This window comes from Xiphophorus couchianus, chromosome 10, assembly GCF_001444195.1.
Source record: "Xiphophorus couchianus chromosome 10, X_couchianus-1.0, whole genome shotgun sequence".
Classification (NCBI taxonomy): Eukaryota; Metazoa; Chordata; class Actinopteri; order Cyprinodontiformes; family Poeciliidae; genus Xiphophorus; species Xiphophorus couchianus.
In genome coordinates, this window is record NC_040237.1 from 5,334,247 (window position 1) to 5,350,850 (window position 16,604).

Consider the following 16,604-nt stretch of genomic DNA (forward strand, 5'->3'; position numbering starts at 1 on the left):
TGGATTGTTTTACATCATCTCTTGTTTAAAATCTAAAACATTCAGTCTGATAAACCCTGAGCTGGGTAATTCAACAAAGAAAAAAAGATTCTATAAAACAGCTTGAGATTTATGAAACCTTTGCTTTTTTTTGGACAACCCCCGCCCCATAAAAAACAAAACAAAAAACAAAAAAACAAAAACAAAATGCAAAAATGTTTAACTCTTAAGATGTTCCAAATGGCAAAATACTACAATATTAACAAGTCAAGCATAAACTGAACTATTCTATACTGAATAAATTCTTTAAAAAGGGAATGGGAGACTTCTGCATCTTTTTCTAAAATCTTGCTCAAGTCTTGGCTTATTTTGCATTTAATCTCACTTTGTGAGCTGGTTGTATTGGTACAGTTCTACAAATCACAAATCAACAAGGCTGAAGTTGGCTTTTGATTTGGTCGTGTGGAAAATGGTTACAATTATTTTTTGGTTTCTGAATGAGCTCAACTTATTTCAAAATGTATAAAAGGTCTAACCTGGATTATCCTACATAACAAAACCTTTAAAGCACAGTTTGAGATATGTCATAACTTTACTTTGTTTTCAAAGTAAAGTTACTGATATATAGATTCAGAAACATGTTAAAGCCAATCATGTCAAGTTACTTTGTTTTTGTTTGACTACAAAAAATAATTGAGCTTTGATGGTTTGCTTTAAATCCGAACATTGGTTAATCTGTTCCAGTGCTGAATTGTTGCTGGTGCGTGATTAGCAAGAGATCCTGCTTGGTTATTATCACCTTGCTAAAAACAACTTAGCCAGTAAATGTCTGATCTTATGTTGTATACTAAGTTTGAACACAGTAGAATAACAGTAGGTAGAACTGAGACAGAAAGGACACAGGAGACCAGACGGGCATTACGGACGAGCTCACCTTGGCAGAATCCGACTTCTTGTTGAGTAAACTTTTGCATGCTGTGAAAATACAGAGGATGGAAAAGGGAAGGGGGAAAAAACAGTTAAAAAGTTTCATTTGAGAAGATAATATCCACCCAGTTTTTAGCTTCTGTTGAGATCTCGATCTCCAGTTTTTGTATCTACGAAACCCTATTAGGCCTCCCTTTGTGACCGAGTAAGGCTAGATGTTTCCAGAGAATAACATGCATTTAATGGACCTGTGGTGCAATTTTCCCTCAGCTTAACAGGTTGCTACACTCTGCAAATAACCCATTCACATCTTAATCCATTCACTGCTATCTGGGGGATAAAAGAGTAACCTGAGAGCAAAGTAAACTTCCTAAATCCATTTCCTGTCTGAGAGAAGACCCCTGCAGATCTAGGAGAGGCTGATGGTCAGACTCAAACCGCCGCCAGGACTCACTGTGACGAGTTAGGTTAATGTAAATCATTGATTTCCTTTAAAGGCTCCGACCAGTTTCCTCCATGTCTGCTTCCTTTTCACTTGTTTTGCTACCTACACACACAGTTTTCAAAACTCTTATCTTGTGTTTCTTACCTTCAAACAAGAAATGGGAGAAGGGAAGGGGAGGGTTCAAGGGAGGGTTGTAACAGATGGCTTAGAATTACACTACAAGAGAGATTAGAGATAAGGAGCATAGCATTTACAGCAGCAAACAGTTTCAAGTGACAACTCATGCTCCTCGATCTTGGCTGATAGGCTACTTTTCATCTTGAGATCTGGCCATGCAGCATCCAAAGAGGAAAAATGTGTGATGAAGAAAAGTTTTCATTCCACAACCGGGGACAGAAGACCTGACTGATCATAACAAAACACGTTCCTTATTTAACAACATCTTGGATAAAAAAAAAAAAAAAAGTCAACAGTTTTCCATCTGCAGTGCAAAGTAGTGTTGGTACTACTTTGCAGTGATCATTCACTTTTTAAACATTTGTCATGCTACAACAAACTTCAAAGTTTTTTATAACAACATTATGCTATACATAAACACAAAGTAGTGCATTTTAAAGTGAAAAGAAAAGGATTCATGGTTTCTCTTCCATAAGACCAGAATTATGGATTGTGCAACTGATAGTCTACGTTCACACAGCAGGTCTTTATGATTAATAATAGTTTCTGCAGAAATCCAGGTTTTTTTTGCATGGTCGCTCATATTATTAATTAAACCCAAATGGGGCTTCTGTATGAACGGGTTACATCCCCAAAGCGAACTGCATGTGCAGAAGAAGAACGTTGACGTAACACAGCAGCGCAATAATAAATGGAGCCGTCAACAGATTGATTTTAAAGTTTATTCAGTAATGGAAGTTGATATCTGCACTTCAAACAAGAACAAAAATACCTGGTAAGATTTTGTTTTTGTACTGTACTTACTTCAGTATCTTCAGTAAGATTTTATTTAGGAATGTCAAAATACAGGAGAAAATTTTTTTTAAATGTGAAAATTAGATAGATACATTTTTTCCTTCGTTTTCACAATGATGCACCACTTTGTGTTTTGTCTGTTGGATAAAAACCATGAAGTTTGTAGCTGTAATTTGACAAAATGCGACTTCTACAAGGCACTCTGTGAAGGTATAGTGCTGCCTTGTTCGTTTGCTTCCCAAGTATGGCCTCCCCTCCAAATTTTGAAGGATAACGAGTTACACAAGACAGCACAGATGAAGTCAAGATGACCGGCCACAGGAAGCCTTCACCACTCGAGCAAAGCGCCGAATAGTGAGCAGCAGCGGAGACAGCATTAGGAAGCATCAGAAGAAGGCATCTCCAGAGAACATTTTATAGGATTTCACCACACAGGACACCCACATGCAAAAGGTAGCAAAGCAAAACAACTTCAGAGACAATAGAGAGATGCTTAGAAGGTGCAAATATGCCAGTTTTTACATTTAATGTCGTTGTAGGGTAACATCATGAGCAAACTGCAAAGCCCCGCTTTTGCCAGACTTAAATAAGTGCGGGAAAGCGTTTACAGTCAAGAAGGCTTGGATTTTGCAGTAATGAGTGGCATAATACGGAGCCCCCTCAGTGATGTGGGGGATTTCTTTTTCTTTTGCGCTACCCCTCAAATTTAAAAAAAAGAAAGACTATTTTTGAGTTTTTTTCACAGGATGATATCACTATCTTACAGTTTTGGTTGTTTCTGTTAGTCTGAATGGGTAATAAAGAGCCATTTTCATGTGAAGTCCCATCTACACCGAAATATATTACAAGATCGATAAGAGTTAAAGATGACCTATTATGTTTCCTTGGACAGGTTAGCCTAGCTAACAAGAACGTGTTCATCACATTGTTTTGCAGGAAATCATCCATAAATAATGAGATTTTGTCCTGGTCTGTTCTGCCTTTATTGAGCTCATTTCAGAATGAGATGTTTTAGAGCCTCTTGTCACTTTAAATACAAATAAACCGCTGCTGGCCACGCCCCCCAACTCAACATTTACACTTGCACATGAAAATGGCAGCAAACAGATTAGCAATTATGCAAATGTACATATTGGAAAAGCAGCAGTGGAGCCTCCTGTGCAACTAACAACAATGCAGCAAGTTTGTTTATGGATGGTAAGTCAACAACAAAGCACTTGTTTTTTCCAACAGCCATTGTGCAGCACATACAGCGGTAAAGCCAGCTGACCAAATGTGCTGGAGCTCAGTTGGGGTTGCTAAGTAACAGTGGAATGCCTGTTGAATTTGACTTAATTGGAGTTTGTTTTAAATTTCTCATTTTCCAGACACCAAAAAATATTAACATATTGATACAAAAATGGCTGCGTGTTTTTATAAGCGCTTGTTTTTAGAAACAGCTGAGACCCAAATGGACATATAAAAATGTGCAAAATGTGAATTTTGCATAAATGTACAAACATGTTTTGACTTAGAACCATTATCTGTCTACATAGGTACAATTATAAATTGACATTTGTCATCAATGTCATTGTATACAAAATAGACCAATTTATTGCAACGAAATTCAATACTTTTGCAAGGTAACGCAAAAATAAGTACATAAATAAATAAATAAATCACCCCTGCATACCCTACGGGGCTCCGCAACAAAAGAGGGCAAAAAAACCAAACATATTCAGATGATTTTAAAAGGAGAAGAGAAAAGGAGTCAAGTCTAGAGTGACGACGCCACACATGATATTAGCAAACTTACAACCAGGCACCTTGGTCCAGTGTCAGCGAGGAAGCCCGCATTGGAGGGCACCACAAACACCCCAAAAGCTCAGCTCAAACAATCACACATCCTAACAGAAAAACCTAACTTTCCGTTTACATACACACTGCAGAGCAAAGAAGATTCTCCCGTCAAAAGATGACAGAGGATCCACTTTGCTCTACACTGTCTTATTCTCATTAATATATCCACGGAGCCACCATTGGAATCGCCGACCTTTGCCATCTGTCTCCACTCAGGCAGAAGAAGAGGAGAGACCTATTTCGGCACTTTCAAGGGGTGAAGTTTTGCTCAAAAGTACCTAAACAGGCCTCAAGAGGGGGAGATGAGCCTTAAGACTGCTTCCTTTTCCAGAGGTTAATCCGGAAGGCTGAATAGTATCTAGAGTCTCCATCAAAGCCTCTCTCCCCTCAACACCTGCCCCTTTCGTCCATTTCTCCAGAACCAGGTCTGACGATGGCAGCACGCCAACCCAGCTCTTGCCAACCCCCTGCAGTTCGGGGTTCCCGCCCCCAGAACACAAGCCCCATCCTCATCCTGCTTCCCAGCCTTCCCAGATCCAGCTGGTGAGGATCGCAGGGGTGTGAGGACTTAATCTAGTGAATGAAATGGTTGTGGTTGAGTGGTGGTGAAATGTGAACTCTGGAGTGCAAACTAAAGTAGGCTGATTACTGTTAACTGATGCTAATGTTCATGATAGGGTGAGGAAAATCTGATGTCTCTGCCATATAGAGCAAAAACAAATCAATGAAACCCTGAGTGAGCAAAACTTATTTGAGTATGCATGCAGAGTCATGTGCAAATGCTAATGATGAAGCTGGCAGACGCTCCATGCAGGAATATGGGGGATGGCAATGAGGGCCAACCTGCGCTATGGATCCCACCCCCCCAAAAAAGGCTGTGTGTGTAGAGAGGAAGTGGATGGGCGTGTCTCTGGGACGTACCTTCCTGAGCCAGTGAGGCCGTGGAGGAGGCGGCAGCAGCAGAGTTGGTATGCTGCCGGCCCACTATTGGACAAAAATGCTACAGTTGGGAGGAGCTATGCAAAATAGGCGGCTCATTTCTCACTATTTCCAGTCTGGGTCCAGAAAACCTCAGCGGTGTGCTGGCTTCAGCCCAAATGGAGGAGCATCTCAGAGAGTTATCTCTAAAGGTTATTAAACTGTTTAATTGCACAAATAAATTATATTTCAAGTTGTAATAATTATAGCTTGCATCTAAAGCTTGTCACAATAAGCAATAAATCAATTAATCGCGTGATAACTTAAAAAGAGCTTGATAATTTCCATTCTGATTAATAATTTTTGAATGGAAATTTTGTTTAGAGAAGATAATGTATTTTATTTATGGTTTCAGTTGTGTGTGGTTTTTATTTCCATTTTACTTCCAGTGTTAAGCGTCCTTCACACAATTAAAAGTGCATTTATCTTTGGAAAGGCGAAGTTGTATTATTATGCCATTATCAATAAATCACTTGAAAATTGCCTCAAAACAACAATGTTATCGTTTACTGCAATAATTTCTGGTTATTTTGACCGGCCTAATTGCATCTAATAAAATCCAAAGTTCAGTTTTTCAGGAATTACGAATAAAAACAAGAAATATCAGCAGACTGAAATGTTTATCCATGTACTATGCACTATATGCATTGAATATTTTTACAGGATAACTTTAACAATAATTTCTGCATCAATGCAGTGAAGCATTGATGAGATCAGCATTTTTTTTTATTTATGAATCTCAGATTGTTTCAGCTGCTTTGCTGGTTTCTGTGTTTTGTCTTCCTCTTGATAATATCCCATGGTTATTCAGACAAATTTTGCTTATTCACTGCTTGGTTAGTCCTCTCCATTTCTGGTTTAAAAATATTTTTTGTGTGTCTTAATCTAATTTACTGACTCACTGAATTTGGGATGATTTTAATTTTCAATAACAATCCGTTTGAAATATATCCTTGGTGTGCAAAATGCTTCAAGTTTTGCTTTTTAAACATAAATCAGCTTATCAATGACCTTCAACTTCACTGAGATGCACCTCAACACTTTATTGAAGCGGGCTGAAGCAAATATGTGCACCCGCTGTGGACTCCTAGATCCAGGGCTGAAATCACTAACCATCGACTGACCAGTTAATTGAAAACTGAGAGCAGGGCCTCAGCAAAAACAAGTCACTCTTAGCAAAAAACAGAACAAAAAAACCCAACACTGAATCTTAATTGTCACTCGTTTCTACCAACATGCTTCCCCAAAACATCAGAATCTTCTAAAAAATATAAATAAAAACAAAATAAATAAAAATCTGTTTTCCTTCTTTTAAACATGCAAACTCTCCATGGCAGCAGAAGAGAAAGAGAGAGAGACGCACACAGACAGATAAACAGGGAGAAACACATTAACTTTGACAAAGACAGAACTTAAGACTCACATACAATCTGATACATGACGATCTAAAAAACATATCAGCTCTCAAAGATTTATCACGACTACTGTAACACACAGGAACATCACGTTTCAGATCAGTTTAACATTTTAAGCGTCCAAACTCTTCTGCACACACAAAAGCATATTGTTATTTTAAGGATGAGTGGGTGAGTGTGTGTGAGTGTGTGTGTGTGTGTGTGGTGGGGGGGGTTAAAAGAGGTGCAGAGGACTCTATCCACTCTCCTTCCTCCTCTCCCTCTGCATGTTCTGCGTGGGAGGCAGAGGGCGAAGGGCACACCCACCTGAGAAGTTTCTGGACACCAGCATGGTGGTGAGAATGGCTCCCTGGAGGAGAAGACGAAGGAGGAGAAGACGTGAGAAAGAGACAAGGAGAGAGAACAGAAGTTTTTGTTTGGTAGGATTTTTGCTCTTCCTTTACACCATTTTAACTTCAGTTCAAATTGAACAAAAGGTTTATTATTCTGCAAATTTAGCAAAAGCAAAATATCCATACACTTTTATTTTGCCACATAAAAAACCCACAAACTAATATTTTTTTTTAATTTTATGTGATATGTGATAAGTACTACATAATTACCATGAAGAGGAAGGGATTTTTTTCACTTTTTAATGTTAATCTAAAAAAAAAAAAAGAGTGGCATGCATTTATATTCAACCAAATTAAGTCCAGTGCAACCAATTACCTTCACAAGAATCCACCCGAGTGCAATTAAAGATAAAGTTCTGTGAAGGCTTCAGAGGTTTGTTAGAGAAAACTGGAGAATAAACAGCCTCATGAAGACTGAGGTCAGGAATAAAATGGTGGAAAAGCTTAAAAGTCAGGTTATGTTGTGAAACGTAATGAGAGACAGATTACGGCTCAGTTTATAATCAGGAAATGCAAAAGGGTTTGACATGATCACAAAGTTTCCAATTCATACGCCAACTAAACAAAGACCGGACAAGAGCAGGAGTCAGGAGGCCTAATGAGTGGAGCTGCGTAGATAATCAGCTTAGAGAGGGGGAATCGGCTGACAGAATAACTGTTAGTTGTGCACTCCACAAATCTGAATGTTTTTGCCACAATCCATGTAGCGCAAGCAGCTAATATGTGCAAAAAGGGCATCTAGCTAGAGGAGACAGAAATTAGGATTTTGGCCCTACAAGCAAAACTGCGTTGTGTAAGGATGAATTCACACCTGTTTGGTCCGCTTTAATTGAACTCTAGTTTGTTTGTCTAGAAAGTTCGGTTTGTTTGGGGAAGTGTGAACGTGAAACCGAACTGATGTGGATCAAAAACACGAACTCTGGTTCACTTAAAAACCTCCGTTCAGATGATTTGAAGTGAACTCAACGGTTCGGTTCCCTTGAAGTGAACTGACGCAGTTTGAATGACAAGCGGAGGCCACTCCAAATGCAGGAATCAGACTACCACGCAGGGCATTCTGGGTAAATACAACCAAAACAGCCGCAAGAGTCTGGCGCCGACAGGAGAAATGGTTCGTTGTCTTTTACCAAAGAGAAAAGAGAAATTCTAAAACCTCTAAAATCTTCTCCATTTTTTGTTTACATTTTGTGCAGAAGGAAGTTGCACTCATATATTCTTCGGAGGTTTTCTTGTCGTTTCCTTCAGTAGTTTTTGATCCTCTATTTGTAAAAACGCTTGAAAACTATACTTTTACTTTGGTTGTTTTATCACTTAAAATTCTACTGAAAAATATTGAAGTCTGTGGTTGTAACATGATAAAGAAAAGCATTGAAAGGGTGTGAAAACCTTTGCAAGGCACCGTTACAGTAAGTGCAGAGAGTCGTGTTACATCTTTATTTATGCAAAAGAATTTAAATGATGTGAAGAAACAGAACAGTTGCTGCTTGATTCCAATAGTTTGCATGAACGACCATGAATGCAAACTACAGCAACTATTACTAGACATCATTTAAAGCATTTCAGTGTTGCTCCCTAGAAAGGAATAAAGTATATAATATATAATATAAACATATAATTAGCAGGAAGTGAAATCCTAGTTAGCTCTATGTTTAGTTGTACAGTAGATCTAAATGTAAGGACTCCTGTTGAATGCATGGAATAACAAAAGAAACATTAACATTTTTAAAAACATTATCAAGAAATTTATAACTAGGAATCAAAAGCTATAGTTTCTTTTTGCTGCCTTTTGCAGGAGAGCTTAGCTGCTATCTTTGCTTTTAAACCATCCCGCTGTGTGTTTCACTGGAGGTCCACATGTTGCATCAAGCTTTGTCTTCTTGAAACTCTGCTTGCTTTGGATTGTCATCAGGTAGAAATATGTCTGCAGCAGTTTTGTCTTTTGTATTTCCCTCCGTCTTTCTGTCAGGTCACTTCCTGATTGGCTACATGTTTCATTTAAAAGATTGCGTGTTCGTTTGTCCTTTGGGATACCGAGCCAAGACAATCCAACATATTGGATATCCCCAATATTCCTGATATCATCTTTAGATGACAATAAGATAACAATAATCGATGCAACAGAAGGGGAAAATCTGGTTAAAAATCAGCAAAAATATCTTGCCGTGTTAATGAGGCTTTATGTACAAAAACTACCCAACAGTATGATATTATAATTAGGACTGAAATAAAGTTGAACTGTGATTGGATCTGACTATATGACTGGACTTTATTTAAGTAAAGCAGAGAGATTTGAATTCAATTTGAGCCAAACTAAATCCTTTATAACATGGCACAAACTTGAGATTAGCAATGAACTGAAGATTTAATAAGTTGCACTGAGTGAAATTAAGTTTAATGAGAGGAAATCCTCGTGGCAGACAGGGAAACCATTTTTAAATCCTGTCAGAAGATTCGCTACATTGGTTGTAAAGTGTAAAAAGAAAAATCCCAGAAGATTTCTACCTTGAGTTTTCGGCGAGCGTTGAATTTACGCAGACATTCAACAGTTTCCTGTCTGTGCATCATGGACGCCACCGTAGAACGGTGCTGTAAGAGAACAAAGCAATAAGATGTGATTGATTGTTAAAGCCAAAACATAATTGGCTTTAACATGTTTCTGAATCTATATATCAGTAAATATAATTTAAAGCAGTCTGTGTGACTGGGTGATATGTGGGGAGCTTGATCACTTACGCAGACCCATGGGTGTTTCAGGGCTTGTTCAGCAGTGATTCTCTTGGCTGGATTGATGGTCAGCATCTGGTTGATCAAGTTCTTTGCTTCTGGAGTGACAGTGTCCCACTCTGGAGATGGGAACTGTGGACATTTTGAACATAAATGAAGACATGGGAGGAAGAACAGAGCTAAAATCTATATTTCCTCATTAAAGAGACCTGCTGGAGATTTTCTGCAGATTTCTGACCATAAAAATACAAACATCTGAGCACCACTTTAAGATTTATTATAAAGTTAGCAAAAGCCATTGTTATATTGCAAGTGCAGAAGGATGAACTCTACAAAACGCTGCAGTGTGACTTGATTAAACAGCAACTAGAAGATACACCTTCCCATTCTCCTGCTTACACACAAACACACACCTCTGCAATGCGTCAGGAAAGCCCTGATAGGATCAATAGCTTTGGACCAGATCTCGATTGGACGCTATTAAACATTCAAAAAGTGCTTAGCCAAACCTCTGCACTGCACCCACTGCAAATACACACCAACACACACGCACGGAGAGAAACAAAGAGCACTTACGTCGTACGCTCCAGCTTTGATCTGCTGATAGAGTTTGTGTTGATCTTCATCCCAGAAAGGAGGATATCCAACTAACAAGATATACAGAATAACACCTGGCGGAGGAAGAGGCGGGAGGAAAGATCATGTTACAAAACTGGATGAAGTGGTCGACAATAAGAAGCATTCAGCAACAGGTGGTTCGCTCCACAACAGGATACAACAGAAAACACAGAGGAAAACGTAACTTATTTCAGCAAGTTCATTCAAAAAGAAACATTATGTTACATAGATTCATTGTATGAGTGATATTTTTCAATAATTTATTTCTGATTGTTTTTACCTTATGGCCCACAAAACCATGAGCCGAAAAAAGAAAGGTGGCTGATTAAAGAGTGCTCTATTCATTCATAAAAATGTAAAGTTGTGTGGAAGGAAAAACTGTGATACAAAAGCCTGCACAAGCGTCAAGCGCCGCCACACATGGACACATCTAGGACTGAGTCTACATCTATGTGAATTCCTTCCTGAACAAGGGATAACAGCATAAACGTGTTGCCCATTTTTCACAGAAACTACATTTATATTTTCATTTGCTGTGAGCCATAATCATCAAAATTAACAGAAATGCTTCTTGATGATACTTTAATTTCTTGACACAGATCTGTAATCCTCAGACTAACAAAAATAAAGCTGTTATATCAGAATAAAGACCACACCACAAAGAAAAATTATAAAACATAGTAAGACTAAGAGATATGGCTCACAAATAAAATCTCTGATTTTATTTATACTAGATACATTTTTATTAATCCTCAAAAAGAAAATTACAAATGACAGGAAATATTTTCAAAAAGGCTTTTATTTCAATCATCCCTTCTATGAGTTGTTAGGGCCTGACTATGAGAATTTTTGTTAAATTACGAGAACAGTAATCATATTAGCAGAAAAAAAGTCTTAAGAGTTATTTTTAATGAGGACAAAAGCTCAGTGGTTCTATATTTCAAATAGACAATCATTTCAAAGTCCTCCTACTGATAATAATTTGATATTGTTGTGTTAAAAGATTTAGTATTTATATCAAGTATCATCTGTAAAATTTAAACATAACTTCACAAGATGCTCAACTTTCCACATTTAATTTTTTTTGTTGGTTTCTTTGTTGGAGTTCTCATAAAATTACGACTTTATTCTGGTAATATTCAGATTTTCCAAAAACCAAACATGTGACGAATCGATAAAATCGATTTATCACCAAGCCCTAGGAAAATGTTTATATTTAGCTAAAGCCAACATGTGGGACTTTAAAATTGTGAGGTCAGACTCACCGCAGGCCCATATATCCACAGGCTTGCCGTAGGGATCTTTCCTCAACACCTCCGGGGAAAGATAACCTGGAGTTCCAGCAAATCCTGACCCAAAGAAAATTCAGAAATTGTGATCAGACACCAGTAAAATTATCACCTGGACTTTGTGTATTTGTATGAAATTTCCAAATGATAGCGACCTTTTTGTCTTCTTATGGAAGAACAGATGACAGAGATGGATAGTAACTAGTTAAATTCACTTGAGTTATGTTTTGGAGAAGTTTCAGAACAGTATTTTTTACTTTTACTCGAGTAATATTAATATGAAATATAACCACTCTTACTTGAGTAAAGTTTCTGAAAACTCAACACACAGAGTAACACTAAAATGCACCAAACAAGGACACACACCTAGAATTTATGTAAAAGTGGGACCTCCTGTTTGCACACAAGCTATGTTATTCTAATATTTCCTATCTGCTTAGCCTGATGTACCATTTGGAGATCAAGAATATAAAGTAAACACTAAATATTGTCACCTAAAGCACCTACAGTATATACACACACACACTACCTACTGTAAGTATTAGTTTCATAAGTTTTATTTTTAAAGATTTTATTTGCTAGGGTTTTCTTCTGAGTAAATTCAATATGTTGTAACAATTTATTTGTAGTATTTTTTTCATTTCCATCTTTAAAATATAAGAATTTGTACATTCCTTTATATTTTTTCTGTCAGACATTTTTAAATATAGCATAAAATCAAGTATTATGATGAACAATCAGTACTCAGGTCACCTTTTTATGCATGTTTTTTTCTTACTGGAGTAATTTCTTGAATGGTTACGTGTTACTTTTTACATTAAAGTTGTGCTACTCTTACTGGAGTAAAATTTTTCTGATACTTTACCCTCTTCTCGTTTGGAGTCACAAGAAAATGCAGCATAATCAACTCATTTCTGCCAAACAGAGGCAGCTCAGCTGTCAGCCAAGATAAAATTACCCAAGCATAAACTACAAAGAGGAAGTGACTTTGCTTCTGAGAGCAGTGGGTGTGTCCTATGCAGATTATCAGACTTATTTAGCAACAACTCAAACTATCCACTGCTAAAACGACATTCATGAGTTTCTGTGTGATTTCTTACCAAACCAAGCCTGCTGTTCTCCCTGCACCTCGATAGCGAGGCCAAAGTCTGCCAGCTTCACTGCAGCTCCCTTCATCTTACTGGCCAGCAACAGGTTCTCAGGCTGACACACACACACACACACACATATGGAGAAGCAGAATGTAGGACAAGAGATGAAGATAATTGCAGACACTCGTCAGTGGAGCTCTTTCTCAGAAATATTTATTTTTGATGCGTTTGACACAGATTTTGTGGGGGTGGAGAAAAGGTGTGAGAAAGCCACAAAAAGAGAGAAGAAAGGGGAAAGGATGGGTAGTTAGCAATCTTCACAACACCTTATATGGGCATGGTTTGGTAGCCATGGAAACCACTCGGGAGGCATTTGGGCAGAACTGCACGCTGCATGCTAAACGGAGAATGTACTTAGCGAGAGGCGGCATGTGTGGCAGCGTTTTAAAGGGCTGTAGTTTGGGCAGCGGGACATGAAGGAACGCTGGAAAAAGCCCACTCAGGATAAAAGGCTAACAAATCAGCCATGCAGCGCTCGAGGTAACAGCGTCACTCTGGGACACAGGAACTGCACATCGAAGTCTGAGGCATGTTTTCGGTAGCGATGCACCAATCAATCCACCAGAGATTGTATGTTTCCCTCGAAAGGCTCTGCGCAGGTGAGACGCAGGTCAAATACTGAAAAATTGATTATATTCCTCGATTATTAAATGCGACAAAGCTAAAAACACACCGCCATTTTCAGCCTGTTAATACAACAACCAATAACATCTACTGTAATGCACATTTCCTTTACCTTATTAACAGTAAGATAAAAGTGGAACAGACATTAATTTGGCAACCCTCGCTTTGTAATTCCTTCACAGTCAAATAAAAATGGCCAAATATTAAGAAAACTGCTAAACATGTTCTCTCTTTTAAGCAATGCTTGGTGGCACAGTAAGGATGTGGGGGGAAATCAGTAAACGTCAGAATTCAGCAAAACACAACTTACAGACTCAAATTAGCAAAGTATGAAAATGTTCACAATGGCAGATGAAGATGAGAAATGGCAAACATTTTAAATAGGGAACCTGCAAGATGGATGGATGGATGGACAGATGGAGAAATGGATGAAAGGGTGATAGATGGACAGATGGATGCACATACAGATGAGTGACTGGACGAACAAACTGATGCTTAGACAAATGGACAGATGGATGAATAAATGAATGACAAGACAAAGACATATGGAAGGATGGATGGATGGAAAACAAATGGACGGAGGATGAATAAATGAATGAATACAGACGGATGGAGGGATGATGGATGGAAAACAGATGAATGGATGAAAAACAGACGGACGACAGACAGATGAGAAACAGACTGATGGACAGATGGATGAGAGAAGGATGCATGGACAGGAAACCGAGACAGAAAACAGGGATGGATAGAGAGAAACGATAGTTAAAAGGATGGAGAGATGGGTGGATGGAATGGATGGATGATTGGATGGATGTCTCCTAAGCAACCAGCTGGGGGACGGAGGGCACTACTCTACCTCCATGTGACCAACTGAAACTGTTTGGTGCAACTTCACAAGTTCTCAAACTGTAAAAATCTGTAAAAATGAACATTTGAACCTGTGAAGAGATCGCCTCTTTGACTTAGAGAAACTCTCTTATGAAAAAAAAAAATAGAGGTTGCATAGAAGCCGTCTTCCTGCATTGTAGGCCAATCAGAAACTGAGCCAATCAGCAATCTAGGTCAACTCAAGCCCCTCCCACGATGTTGCACGAGAGGCATGTCGTCACGCAGGTTGTCCTGGCAACTCCTGTGGCTATGCCCTAACCTCTTTGCTCATGGCAGAACTAAAAATGCATGCATGCATTGTTTGACTCCTCGTCTTTTTCCGTGCCAAAGGTGGGAGACGAACCCCTCCACGTGATTGTGACTCACCATCTCTGTGCTCAGCATGGGCGCACATGCATGAGCACATACGCGCAACTCCGGTCAAGGACAGAGAGGATGACAGATGTGACAACAGATAGAGAAACGGAGGGGGAAAAAATAAAGCGGGAGGGGAACACAGGAGATGAGGGGAGAAAAAAACAGGAATGGAAGAAAAACTGCAGCAAGAGAAAGAAACGGAGACTGAGAGCCATCTGTGTGTTGCCATGGCCACGAGCAGAGGTGTGTGTAAGAGAGTGTGCGTGGTCGTCTCACTCACCTTGAGGTCTCTGTGCACAATATCATGCTGGTGGATATGATTGACACTTTCCAAGATCTGACTAATGCAGTGACTACAGAGAGGGAGACAGAAAAGAGGACAAACAGGGCAAAGTGTCAGCCACTGGCCTTCATCACAAAAACATGACGTTCGCTGCACATGATTTGTCTGTCATGTGTTTTCGCCGGAGCCTGCGGGAATTTCGTGCCACTACAAAACTGCATTTCACTGCAACATCATCTAGAAATCACGAGGAAGAGCAGCCTCAAGAGAGACACTCGGGAGCGAAAGACGCATCTGCTGCGCATTTAGGGGCAGTTATGGCGTACATTTTTGAGAAAAAAGTAGGAAGTTTGTATAGATGTAGCATCAGAAGTTAATCTAATTGATGCAAGTAACAATTATTTAAACAGTTCTTCTTTCAGGATGGAATAATAAACATTACACAGTACACAACTCTCAGATTAATTCACAAATGGTTAAAATTGTACATCAGATCCATAATGTCCACTCCCCATGATTAAACTTTCTAAAATTTGGCATTATTTTTGTGGGTTATTTGACGATTTGTTCATTTAAACTCATTTGTAATCAGATTTAAGCATACAGTGTAAACATTTTCAGTGTAAATGAGGTCAAGTCTTTTTTTTGAAAGGTTAATATAGACTAGATGTGGAGAAAAATTGCTCAACATGTTTCTTTATTTAATTATTTAAATAATTATCACAACTGTTTCAGACCAACAATCCAATTTCTAAAATTTTATTTATTTTAATATCTTCATATAAATTGAGTAAAAGAACAAATTAAACATGTGACACATGAACAACAACATTTAGTTTCAAAACTAAGCTCCCATCACCTAAAACAAGTAAAACATGTTCCACTTTATCAGCAACAATGGTATAGCGACACATTTTGAAGTACTGTTCAAGAGTGAAAATGCTGCATATTTTAAAACAAGCTGTTTCACACAACTAGTTGCAATCTCTTCTCCATCTTGTAAAAAAGCTAAAGTTTGCTGCCTGATAAGCCACATGCTGTGTCTTGAGCGTGTTATTAAATTTATCAGGGTTATTGTCTTTGAACATTTTCTGTTTCTCAAAAGAATAAACTAATCATTTAATTTCCCATCACTAATATTAACCTTTGTGTGTCTACTCCAAAACCAGAACTGACTAGCATTTCTCAGCAGGAACAGTCAGCTGTGTCCAATTTTTCAACCATGAAACCCAAACTGCCCACCTCGGATGAAAGGAAATGGGTTAGAATAATCAGGAGCTGCAGCCATGGTTGAAACACTGAAATTATTTGGATTACCATCAAAAGGCCAGTCAGTGCCAGGAAGCCAACTACTTTAAATTTCTGTCTATTTATTCTGCTAAGGGTGATCAAATATTAAAGCTGCACAAAACACAATATCAAGGTCTGCAATAACAAATACTACATTTGTGATAATATTAAACATCTTACCAAATGCAACAAGTTGTATAATTATTAGATGCTAAGAAACAAGTACGGCCTGCATAATGTTCCTTGAGCAATGCACAGTTTTGGAGGTCAATATGTTAAAGCTCATTAAGGGCAGTTGGTTAATCAGAACTGATATTCAGCAACTGCATTGCAACTCTTCATGCAACTCTATCAAATATCCACTCAGAAGTTTTACTGATGGATACAAAAACATCTTGCCAAAGTGCAAATATTAGTGGGGTGTATTGGAGCT

The 16,604-nt window shown here is 38.4% G+C and overlaps 1 protein-coding gene across 29 annotated transcripts in view; it reads right to left on the reverse strand.

The window, feature by feature from the left end:
• LOC114152148 (calcium/calmodulin-dependent protein kinase type II subunit gamma) overlaps positions 1–16,604 on the reverse strand; it is a 58,882-nt gene that overhangs the window by 19,008 nt on the left and 23,270 nt on the right. For 21 of the 29 annotated variants that reach the window (XM_028029905.1, XM_028029913.1, XM_028029927.1 and 18 more), the window contains 9 exons: positions 14,879–14,951; positions 12,679–12,781; positions 11,555–11,638; positions 10,248–10,342; positions 9,681–9,803; positions 9,450–9,533; positions 6,862–6,904; positions 5,084–5,146; positions 914–954 (listed from right to left, as the gene is read on the reverse strand). In XM_028029905.1, coding sequence (XP_027885706.1) covers positions 914–954; positions 5,084–5,146; positions 6,862–6,904; positions 9,450–9,533; positions 9,681–9,803; positions 10,248–10,342; positions 11,555–11,638; positions 12,679–12,781; positions 14,879–14,951 — 709 coding nt within the window. The remainder of the gene's footprint in view (positions 1–913; positions 955–5,083; positions 5,147–6,861; positions 6,905–9,449; positions 9,534–9,680; positions 9,804–10,247; positions 10,343–11,554; positions 11,639–12,678; positions 12,782–14,878; positions 14,952–16,604) is intronic. The other 8 variants (XM_028029920.1, XM_028029910.1, XM_028029925.1 and 5 more) reach the window with 1 other exon arrangement.